The 12,289-nt window shown below is 37.7% G+C and overlaps 1 protein-coding gene across 5 annotated transcripts in view; it reads left to right on the forward strand.

Moving 5' to 3' along the window:
- The first annotated feature begins 7,030 nt into the window (after positions 1–7,030).
- Positions 7,031–12,289, forward strand: part of RRAGB (Ras related GTP binding B) — a 58,541-nt gene continuing 53,282 nt past the window's right edge. Inside the window, exons 1-3 of one of the 5 annotated variants that reach the window (XM_059911178.1) lie at positions 7,031–7,694; positions 8,520–8,553; positions 11,259–11,358. In XM_059911178.1, coding sequence (XP_059767161.1) covers positions 7,603–7,694; positions 8,520–8,553; positions 11,259–11,358 — 226 coding nt within the window. In that variant the 5' untranslated portion in view covers positions 7,031–7,602. Of the gene's footprint in view, positions 7,695–8,519; positions 8,554–10,257; positions 10,816–11,258; positions 11,359–12,289 lie in introns of those variants that run through there. The other 4 variants (XM_059911180.1, XM_059911179.1, XM_059911181.1 and 1 more) reach the window with 4 other exon arrangements.

The following is a 12,289-nucleotide window of genomic DNA, read 5'->3' on the forward strand; positions in this document are numbered from 1 at the left end:
TGGAATCAACTCTTAAATTGGTTTAGTTCCTCAATCTTTTTCAAATCCCTTTCTTCCACTCCCATCCTCCTACCTCTATTCCTCTTCTTTCCTCTTCTCCTTTCTTCTCTCTTCCTTCCCTTTCCCCATCTCCGGACTTCTTCCCCTTTTCTTCTACCTCTTTTCCTCTTCTTTCCTCTTCTCCTTTCTTCTCTCTTCCTTCCCTTTCCCCATCTCCGGACTTCTTCCCCTTTTCTTCTACCTCTTTTCCTCTTCTTTCCTCTTCTCCTTTCTTCTCTCTTCCTTCCCTTTCCCCATCTCCCGACTTCTTCCCCTTTTCTTCTTCATCCCTTCTCCATTTCTTCACCTTTTCCACATGGAACTTGAGGGAGGTAGTGAGAAAGGGCAAAAGTGTGATGGTTTGGAGAAGGAAATGGAGACTAGCATCAGGGAGACAGTGACTTTCTATAAAAGAGTGGTTTAAGGGAGCAATGTGGCTGGTGAACCCTGGTGTTAGTAGGGGTTGAAGGATATATTGAAAGCTGCCTTTACATAACAAGCACATATTATTATATTGAATGCTTTTTGAAGGGTGAGATGACTGATGAAGATTATTCCACCCACTCCAAACTCCTTTGAAACTGCCACTGTAGGAAAATCACTTATGAGGCTATTGCAATTATCCAGGGCAGATATTATAACAGCTGGAACAAAAACAGCAGCAGTAAGTATAGGGAGGAGCATAGAGATTGTAGAAAATGGACTAACGAGAATTGCAGAAGTCTCAGCACATAACTCTGTCCAAACCCCTGCACCAAGAGACTTGCCAAGCCCCTAGGGTGACCCCCAATTCCCCATTGACCCCACCCCTACCCCCATTAAAAAACCTGCTTGAGAAATCTCAACACTGCAAGGACAATTTTCTGTTTGGTCCAGCCTGATGACAGGACCCTGACCTACTTTTTTTAGAGCATTTACTCAAAAGAGCTTACAACTGTGAATATGTATCCGCTACAACTCAGAAGTGTCTTTCTCAAGGATCTGAGAGCCATTCCTTTGAAACGTAATCATCAGGAAGGATAGGTGAGGGAGATTAAGAGGTACAAACTTCCAGTTGCCAACAAATGAGTCATGGGTATGAAATGTACAGTGTGGGGAATATAGTCAATAACTATGTAAAATCTTGTATGGTGACATACAAAGATTTGTATGGACTTCCCATGGAGATCATTTTAAAATGCATAGAAATAGCGAATCGCTATGTTGTGTAACAGAAACTAACATAGTGTTGTAGGTCAATTATACTTAAAAAACAGCAACCTAAATGTCCATTAATAGATGGATGGATAAAGAAGATGTGGTACATATATACAATGGAATATTACTCAGTCATTAAAAGGAATGAAATTGGGTCATTTATAGAGACGTGGATGAACCTGGAGACTGTCTTACAGAGTGAAGTAAGTCAGAAAGAGAAAAACAAATATCATATATTAACGCATATATGTGGAATCTAGAAAAATGGCACAGATGAACCTATTTGCAAAGCAGAAATAGAGACACAGACGTAGAGAATAAACATATGGACACCAAGGGGGGAAAGGCAGGGTGGGATGAATTGGGAGATCAGGATTGACATATATACACTGCTATGTATAAAATAGATAACTAATGAGAACCTGCTGTATAGCACAGGGAACTCTACTCAGTGTTCTGTGGTGACCTAAATGGGAAGGAAATCCAAAAAGGAGGGGATATATGTATATGTATAGCTGATTCACTTCACTGTACAGCAGAAACTAACACAACATTGTAAAGCAACTATACCCCAACAAATAAATAAATAAAGTAAGTAAGTCAACTGATTAGGAATGGTAATTACATCTGCAAAACTCCCTTCAGAGCAACAACTGAAGATTCGTTTGACTGGGAGAAGCTGTGTGTGTGTGCACGCGTGCACACGTGCACACGGCTACTTTCATTCTTCAAACCATTGCAAAAGAATATTTTTTGAACTGTCCTTTATTCCCCATCCAGGCACATACTAGAAAGAATTCTTGGGAGCATAGTTTAGCCTAGAGAAATTGACACACTGCAAAGTCATTATCGACCCTCAATTTGGGATGTGTCTCTCCTATCTGTCCTGCATCTATCAATCTCCCTTCAGCTTCTGTTCTGAAGAGGATATACAGCCTCTTACTACCAAGTATATTTTGCTTCTTCCAGAGTACCAGCGATAGCAGGAATGTCATGAATTTGAAGGATAACAAGTGGTCAGAGATGGTAAGGAGCATACTGTGCATAGTTCTCAGTAATAAACAAAACAGAAAATGTTTAACATTTCATTTTGAGTGGGATCTTATATCTTACCTCTCTAAATTTATTCCCTGCCATGCTTGTTGCTTACTGTCTTGCTGCCAAACTGAAAGCACTTGTCTGTTTTCCACCTGTGGGAGGCCTTTGCACATTCTATTCCCCTGGCCTGGCATGCTAGCTACAGAATTTCACAGGACTTTCTCCATTGGTTCATTCAGGTCTGATCTATGGTCACATCCATGTTGGTCTCTCTTTATGCTTTCATACTACTTCATTGTTATTTATTTCTAGAACTAATTACTACTTTAAATTTCATTATATGTTGGCTTACTGCATTATTTTCTGCTCTCCCTCTACAATTAAAGCTCCTTGAAAGTGGGAGATGTCTCTCTTTAGTTCAACATTGTATGTCTAGCAATCAGAACTTTACTTAGCACTGTCAGTAGAATGTGCTTCATTCTGAGGTTTAGCTTAAATGAATGAGTGATTGAAAGTTCTCAAACATTAATGGAAGAATTCCTAGGCATTTATATATCTTAATATGGAATAGATAACTTAAAATTTTTCAATGAATAATATTTCACTAATGCTAATAAGACAACCAAAGGCAGTTTTTTTAATATTAAAAAGATGTTTCACAGCTCATTATATTTTGAAAAAGTTTTTTGAATATAGAATGATTATTTACTTATTATTGGGAATTTTTAGTATCCTAAATAGTAACTCTGAGTTGGAAAAATTCAGAGACCCAAGTTGGATCATAGTTCCATCACTTCTCAACTATGTGACTGTGAGCAAAATTAGCCTCAGGCTTTATTGTCTTTCAAGTGGGGATAATATTGGACACATTTTAATGAGGATTACTTGAGGTTCACATACAGTAAATCCTCAATGAATGCTATCTACCTATTCATTTCTTATCAATTGTAATATAGAAAATCTTCTAGATTTTCATAAAGAAGTTACATATAATCTTATTTAATAATTAGTATTTAGAACAGGCTGCCTATAAAATACGGATAACAGCATCCTTTCATTGCATTGAATATTTAATTTTAAATGATGTGCCTAATTTTATTTTTTATAAAAACATTTTGCATGGCACAACCACGAGAATGGTTAAATTAAAAGAAATTTCAGAAAAAAAACAAGTGTCACTGCCAAATATCAAGAATATGAAGCTAACTAGATATTCACCCAGAGGCCATGTGTCCCATCTTGCTGTGATACTCTAGAGTGACACCTGTTGTTATGGTATAAGTAATAGCATCTCCTTTCATTCTCAAAAGTATATTGGTTTGGTTTGTGAATTTTATTGTTGCCTTAATTGAAATAAACAACATTAAGGTTGGGAAGAGAGACCTAACTATAGATATTTCAGAGATTAAAAAAAGATTAAAAGGATATTATGGACAATTGCATACCTGTGTATTAGAGAATTTAGATGAAATAGATATATTCATTTTAAAGCAATATGTTAAAATTGACAACTATATATATAAAACTTTATAAATGTAAGACCTATAACTATATATATAATGTATATTATATACACATATGTAATATATATAGTATATATATACAATTTGAATAGTTTTAAAAATCATTAGAGAAGTTGAATGTGTTAAACGTCTTCTGACAAAGAAAATACCTGAGATGGTAATATCCAAGAATAAATAATCCAATTTTAATATAATCCTCACAGAGAGAGAAAAAGAAATAATCTCTCAATCTTCATGAGGCAAACATAACTTTAATAATAACATTAGATAAGGATAATCTAAAACAACAAAAAAAGAGAAACTAAAAAAGCACCCTTACTTGAGAACATAGGTACAAAATCCTAAACAAAATATTGGCAAAGCAAATATAAATATTTTTCTTCATAAAAATCCAAAGGGGTGATTTAATGGACATATATCACACATAACTCCCCCCAACTAGAAGAATACACATTGTTTTCAATAACAAATTGCTTATCTCCAGTCTAAGTCTTTCCTCTTAGATAAAATCTACAAATTAAACTCTTCATTAGAGTGATCTGATTGGATAAAACTGTAAGCCCATCAAATTCAAAATTTCCATAACTGCATTTATCAGACGATAATTAATAAATCTTTCTCACATCCTCTTTTTTCCTACATCAACCAGTTCACCAAGCAAGAACTCTTGAGGTCATCATAAAATACTTCTATCCCTAGGCCAGAGACTTCCAATTGGTTACTGAGTCCTGCCAGTTCTATTGTTGACATGGCTCCATCTCCAGTGGTAATACCTCAGTAGGACCCTTGTTATTACCATGTAGACCAGCGTTCCCCAACCTTTTTGGCACCAGGCGTTGGGGACCCCTGATGTAGACCACTGCAGCCACCTTTGATGTCATCATCCTGTTACCCATTTTACCCAGTCTTGAAACTCCTGCAGATTTATCTCTTTAATATGTGGATCTGATCATTGCTGTCTACTTAAAACCTTTTTGTGTTTTTCTATCCCCTTCAGTATTAAAATCTAATGTCAACATAATATTTAGTGGGTTTCTGGCCCCTGACTTCTAGATACGTTACCATATTCCTATACACTATGCTCTACTAATACTAAATTACTTGTAACACCTAAAACATAGCATATTAATTTATGTTTCTTGCTTTTGCAAATGCTTCTTTTGCTTGTAATATTCTTTTTTCTTTCTTAAATGGTTGATCCATATTTTCTTCAAAGAAGCCAATCACAGGAATCATCTACTTCGAGATTCTTCCCAACTATTTTTTACGTTTCTCATGAAACCTCCTTTCCCCCTTTTCCATTCCTACTGTACTTATCACACTATAGTTTAATTTTCTTTTTATTTATTTTTTCCTATCTAGACTGAAAGCTCCTTGAAAGAAGGGATCATGGCTTGATCTCTGTGTTCACAGTGCCTAGCATATGCACTCAATGAAGATTTGTTGAATAAGTGACGAATATAAAGAAGTAGAATATGAAAGCATATGTACTAGTATACATATGTACAGTCAAAATTTTGAAAGTGATTCTTTCTGTTTTGACTAAATATGAGATAATTTTTCCTTTTAGTACCCTCCTTAGTTTGTATTTTGAGAAATAATGTGTACATATGCAGTTCTTAAGGTGGAAAAATCATTAATATAAAAATTCACTGTTGAATGAGTTAAAACAAACAAACAAACTCAGCAAAAGAGATCAGATTTGTTGTTACAGAGACCAGGTGAGGCGGGAAGTGGGGGGGAGGAGGAATTGGATGAAGGCTGTCAAAACGTACAAACTTCCAGTTATAAGACAAGTAAGTACTAAGGATGTAATGTACAACATGATAAATATAATTAACACTGCTGTCATACTTGAAAGTTGTTAAGAGAGTAAATTTTAAGAGTTCTCATCAAAAGAAAATTTTTTTTCTATTTCTTTAATTTGGTATCTATATGAGATGAAGGATGTTCACTAAACTTATTGTGGTCATCATTTCATGCTGTATGTAAGTCAAATCATTATGCTGTACACCTTAAACTTATACAGTGCTGTGTGCCAATTACATCTAAATAAAACTGGAAGAAAAAAAAATAATAAAATGACTTCCTGGTTTGGGACTCAGGGTCTTTCACCACACAGGGAAAATTAGAATAGGAGCTGGTTTGGGGTCGGGTGGTAGAGAGGAGGAAGAATATTTAGCAAGTGATAGGGCTAAGGAATCATGGTCAGAATACAATGAATTTTTCTTGAGGCATATCAGTTGTGGTAAGAAAGGATCATATAGGAGGGTAAATGGGGACGTCTGGGGGCAAGACAGCACCCCATTTTTGTCCAGTTTCCCTTTCCTTCCTTCTTTCCTTCCTTCTCTCCCTCCAGTCCTTCTTTCCTTTCTTTTCAAGGAATATGTACATGTGGTTTAAATACATAAATATATGAATATATATATATCACATATATATGTGGTTTAAATATATATATAAATATATATATATATATATATATATATATATATATATCACAAAAGGGAATAAGATGAAAAGCAACAGTCCCCTCACTTCCTATCTCCTGTCCCTCTCCAGAAGCAACCCCTTTAAACTACTTCAGCCGTTTTTTCTTGTAGTCTCTGTATCTAAATACAGTATGTATATGCCTACCAGTAGTCCTTCAATCATCAACTCTAGATTTTGTCTATTGACTTTTACTATGGTGTACGATAATTCATTTCCCTTTCAGTTTTAAAGTGGGGAGATAAGTCCTAAATTTCCTGATGAATCCCTGATTCCAGCAATAATTACTTTTATTGAGCACTACGTGAAAGACACAGTTGTAATCACTTTGGATGTATTAACTCATTTAATTACAAGCTCGGTTACAAGGACGGGGCTAATAACAAAAACAGGAAAACAAAGACTTAAAAAACAGCGAGAAAAAAAGACAATGCTAGGCCTTCCCCACTGAAAAACGTTAAGGGTGAATGAAATAGCAGTTAGAAAAAAAAAAAAAAAAGGCCAGCTTTGAGGCACTAAAATTGCAACCGGCTCCTTTAATTCCCCCCGGCAGGCGGGGCGTGGCGCCAGATGGCCTACAATGAATGCCCCTTCAAGCTGGCAGCGCCCTACCAAGCCTGTGGCTTTGTAAGAGCCCGGGCCACGTGACGGCGACAGGCGGCGCTCTGTCTTTCTCCGCGCAATCTCCATGGTATTCTTCTCAGCCCACCGCCCCTAGGGAAGCGGCAGTCACGTGACAAACTCCGGGTTTACGGCAGGTGTCCACGTGATCCTGGCCTGCAGTAGGGTGGCTGCGGTGAGGTACCTGCGCTCGTGAAGGGTGGGCGGTTAGGTCGTAGCCGCCGCAGCCTCCGGCGGACTCTCCCGAACGGCCAGGCTCGGGAAAAACGAGCCGACTGAGGCATTCATCGCTTAGTGCCTACGGCACGGGTCTGTTCTTTATGCCACCTCCGCCTTCCTCCTCCCCACCTCTTTGCGGGTGAAGTCCCCTTTGGGTTTCGAGACCTTGGGGCCTGAGGCCCAAACTCGAAACGAACCCCCCACCCATCCCTCTTTCCTTCTCATCCTCCATCTCTTCCTTTGCATCACCGAATCACTTAGCCGTTGAGCTGGCCAGCTCGGCGGTGCCTTAAGGCCAAGTTCGAGGCGGTAAAGGTAACGGTGGGGAAAGCAGCCCCCCAGTGGACAAAGGTGGAGGCAAGACTAGAGCAGGCCTAAGGGCCGCAGGCAACGAGAATAGGCGGCTGAGGGGGTGAACAGGAAAAAAAAAAGAGTACTGCGGATTTAGAAGGGACTGGAAAGGACTTGTTGCACGATGGAAGAATCTGACTCTGAGAAAAAGATGGAGAAAGAGAATCTGGGGACGAGAATGGATCCTCCCATAGGGGAACCGGAAGGATCGCTTGGGTGGGTGAAGGGTATTAAGTCAAACCTGGAAGGGAGGGGGCAGGGGGGACGTTCTAACTGAAGAGAGTATTGTGAATTAGAATACCCCACCTATGATAAATTCTTTCGATTTACCAGTAAGGTTGCTTTTGGTGATTGGATAAACTAGCTAGAGGTCTGGTTGCTAACTGGGGAGAAACAATCCTTAGGACAGGCCTGATACCACTCCGGGGAGGGGGAAGTGTTCTAATTGAGGAGGCAGTTCTGAATTGTTTTGAATTGTCAATAAAGGAGATTTTACGTCATCATGTTGACGATAAGAAGACTAGGAAGAGGGTTGGCTTTTCCTGGGCAGAGATCAGTGGCTCAAGAGTGCTTTCTGTGCCAGTTTATACCTGAATTTGAGAATTTATATGCTTTGTGCCTGTGATGAGTGAAATATGACTTGGAAGGACAGCTGAAGGACTTAAGATTTTTAGAAATATGCTGACTTTGAAAAACAGGATATTCAAATATGACAATATTGTTTGATTTATTAAAGCATTTGTAAATATTGCTTTGGTAAATTTTTTAAGGTGATAAAAAATGGAATCTTGAATTTTAATGGCTCATTTATATTCCTAAATAAAAATTCCTAGGAGCTATTTCCTGAGCACATAATTAGGGGAGAGGGAGCATAAACCCAGTTTTATAATTTAGGAAAATGAGGGCCTCTACCTAACTGAGGTCCCCCACACAGCTGTACTCAGCTGTTGTGCTAAATGTGCTCTTTTGCACCTCTACGTTAATTCCAATTTCTAAGGCAACTGGATCATGGAAACTCTGTCTTTTGGTTTATATCTGCAGGTGGGTGCTACCAAATACAGCCATGAAGAAAAAGGTAAGACGTGTTAGGTACATCAAAAACATGAAGGTAAAGGTAAGAAGTTACTGTTCAGGAAGTATATTTGTGGTCATATATGCCATCTTTCCTTGACTGTTGTAGGAACCTTCTACATGCTCTCCCTGACTCTTTTCCCCTTCTTTGCTATCAGATTTAATTTTTCTAATATAGAAATCTAAGTCATTCACATACTTAAGAACTTTTTGTAACTTCCTGAAGCCCATAGAATACAATCCAAAAGATTTCATCTCATAGAATGCCCTTTAAAAATCTATTCCTGACTAAACCATCAGCCATACCTTTGCACCCTATCATAGCCATGCAGAATCTGTTTTTCTCCAAGTTTACAAATTAATTTGCATTTTGTGCAAGCCATACACACACACTACACAGGCCTCTGCCTGCACACTTATGTTGAACCCAACTCAAATGTTATCACTATTAGGTTTCATGTGAGTTCTCCAAATGGAATTGAACACTCCTTCCCTTGTGCTCTTATGGTACCGTGCCCCACCTTGGGGTTTAAGAAGAATCGATAAGGGCACAGTTCTAGAGTAAGTTTCTGAATCTTTTGGGCTTTCAGTTTCTCCATTTATAAAATGGTGATAATAAGGTTACCTGTCTCATAGAATTATTATGAAGTTTTTAAACAAGCAAATGCAGGTAGAGCACTTAGATTAGTACTTAATACAGTTAGCCTTGATAAGTCTTTCATAAGCTATTAAAGTAAGATTTCTTAAACAACAAAAGCTCATAACAAAGAATGAAATATTGCCATTTGCAGCAATATGGATGGACCTAGAGAATATTATGCTTAGTCAAATAAGTCAGAGAAAGACAAATGCTATATGATATCACTTATATATGAAATCTAAAAAATAATACAAATGAATCTGTATACAAAATAGAAACAGACTCACAGACATAGAAAACAAACTAGTGGTTACAAAGGGGAGAGAGACAAATTAGAGGTATGAGAGTAACAGACACAAACTACTATACACAAAATACATAAGCAACAAAGATTTACTGTATAGCACAGGGAATTATACCCAGTATCTTGTAATAACCTATAATGGAATATAATCTGCAAAATGAATCACTGCTGTACATCTGAAACTAACACAATATTGTAAATCAACTATACTTCAATTAACAAAAAAAAAAGAAATACACTGTATTTAGCCTTAACTTTATCTAATAAGTCAGTTATATAACTTCAGTTTGCTAAGGGAATGTTCTTGATGAGCTGGTGTAAAGTTGCTATCAACAAGGATGCCTAAAAATACCAGAAATTTGTAAATGATAAAGAATAAAAGCAAAACGTTTTTCTAACAATTTTAGACTATCTCCTCAGTAACGTTTCCTTAGTGAGATAAAGTTATATAGCTAAATAGATTAAGCCTGAGGCAGTATACTTTTATTAATACTCCCTATATTTGTAATTAGAAATTTTTATAAAATATCTTGGAATTGAAGATAGAACATGTACCCTCTCATTTGAAAATCAAGGTAATTGGAATTATATTTCATAAATTTTGAGTTAGAAAAGACTCTTAAAAGTTACCTCACCCAATTTCCCCCCTAGTGCAAGAATCTACAGCATCTTTGGTAGGTGTTTTTCTGTCTTTTTTAAATGCTGTCATTGACAAGAAGGTGTTTACCTTCACCCTTTCCACTGTTAAAAAATTGCTTGTTTTATATCTTTGTTTTGATAGCTTGCTCATTCTTTTGATGAACATATTTTGAACATCTGTTATATGTTAGGCACTGAAGACTCAAAGGGGATTTTCCCTGCCATTCAGGCGCTCAGAGTCTTGTGAGAGACCAAAAAAAAAAAAAAATTTGGATAACTGCAATGCATTATGGTCTTAGCAGTGTCATAAGAGTGTCATGGGAGGACAGAGGTGAAATACATCTAAGCCAGCCTAGGGCATTGGGATCAGAGAAGTTCTTGAGATGATTACTGAACCAAGAAGGGTAAGTGGAGCTTAGCTGAAGGAAGAAAAGGGAGTGGAAAGTTACTGGCAGAGAGTTCAGCATGAAAAAAAGACCTGGAGCAATCAAAGGGACTACAAGCAGTTCAGTTCAGTATGGCTGGACTCGACAAGTTCCAGGCTAGGAGGGTCAGAAGATGAAGGCAGAGGAGTAGATAAGCCAGATCAAGGAGGGTCTTATATGTAGTTTAAAGACTTGATCCTGTAGGTGATGGGATGCTCTTGAAAAGAAAAGAGTAATTAATGGAACAAAATCATGAAGGTAAGTAAAAGGGATGAAATTAAGGGCAGAGGTGGTAAGGTTGATCCTGAGGAGGAGAAAGAACTTTCAGTTATACTGAAATACCCTGCCAGATAGTTCAGTGCATAAAACATTACATTATGAGAGTTCCTCTCAAGTTGATATTTTGCTAACATAGTACTGAATGCATGATAGTATATATTAATAGCATAATAAATTCACTGTGATTCTATCACCAAGAGAATGTGTGACTCATGACAGGTAAGTGGCTGGCCTCTGGAATTTTCGGTACCTCTGCATTCACCACTGGTCAGAGAACTAGTCAGATACAAGTATCCACTCTAGGTTATTAGTACTGTCACTTCAGTGAAACATCAAGTTCAAGAGAGAAATAGATCCCTTTAGACTTGATTTGCTCTTGATCGCTGACTTCTTTCCTTTCTTTTTTCCCATTTTGTCCTTAGGTGCTGTTGATGGGTAAAAGTGGGTCTGGTAAGACCAGCATGAGGTCTATTATCTTTGCAAATTATATTGCGAGAGACACACGTCGCCTTGGTGCAACAAGTAAGATGTTTTATCTTATTGTAAAGTCAGGTGATCTTAATAATTCGCATAACACACTTGGTTGCAGTAACTTGGGGATGCAGAGCTTGACAGATTTGTTTTTGAGCATGTGTCCTTTTTTTTCATTCCTTCTCAGAAGGATGTGACCTAATTCTGGTTACTACTGCTTGCTCTCTTGGGGAGGTTCTTTCCTTTCTAGGTTGCTTACCAAACGGGATAACCTTGTCGAACTTCGTTTTTATCCTGCTCTTTCTCTACAAGCATAAGGGTCCTTTTGTTTGTTCATTTTTTAGGAGTGGGAGGGTGTTTGTTTTTAACAGTTATTATATAAACAGAAATTAATTTATAGGCATTAACAAGCATAACATTAAAATCTAAGATTTTATAAAGCAGTAGTCCTAGTCTTCATTAAAAGGTAAATTGTTGGGTTTGGGAGGCTGTCAGAGGTAGGTTACCCAGATCTGTACTCTGCTACTTCTCTTCCTGGATACATATAGATGTTTTCTTTGGAGTTATAGCTTTGACTTGAGAAATGTTTCCTTGCCCTTTATGGTTTGAATGTTAAATCTGGTTTCTTAGTATAGGCTAGCTGGGCTGCCATGGCTATGTGGATCTATATTCAGTGGATCTATGCTCCTGGGAGACCGTTTCTGTCTTTAGGCTATAACGCCATTTCGTTTTGTAGCACCTAAGGATTTCTGGATTCTTCCTTGGTCCTTGGCCTCTAGGTGACGAAACCATTGCTCTACCTGGCTTTCAAATTTTCCTGATCTGGGTTGCTAGCATCTTGGACACTTTTAGGGACAAGCCACCCACTACTTCATAAGGTATCTCTGGTTTCAAGAACAACAAACATTTTTAAAATACCCTATGTTCCAGAACCTAGGATACAAAAGAGAAGGAAACCTCATTTCTGTTCTTAGCGTGCTTG

Source organism: Balaenoptera ricei, chromosome X (assembly GCF_028023285.1).
Source record: "Balaenoptera ricei isolate mBalRic1 chromosome X, mBalRic1.hap2, whole genome shotgun sequence".
NCBI classification, from domain to species: Eukaryota; Metazoa; Chordata; class Mammalia; order Artiodactyla; family Balaenopteridae; genus Balaenoptera; species Balaenoptera ricei.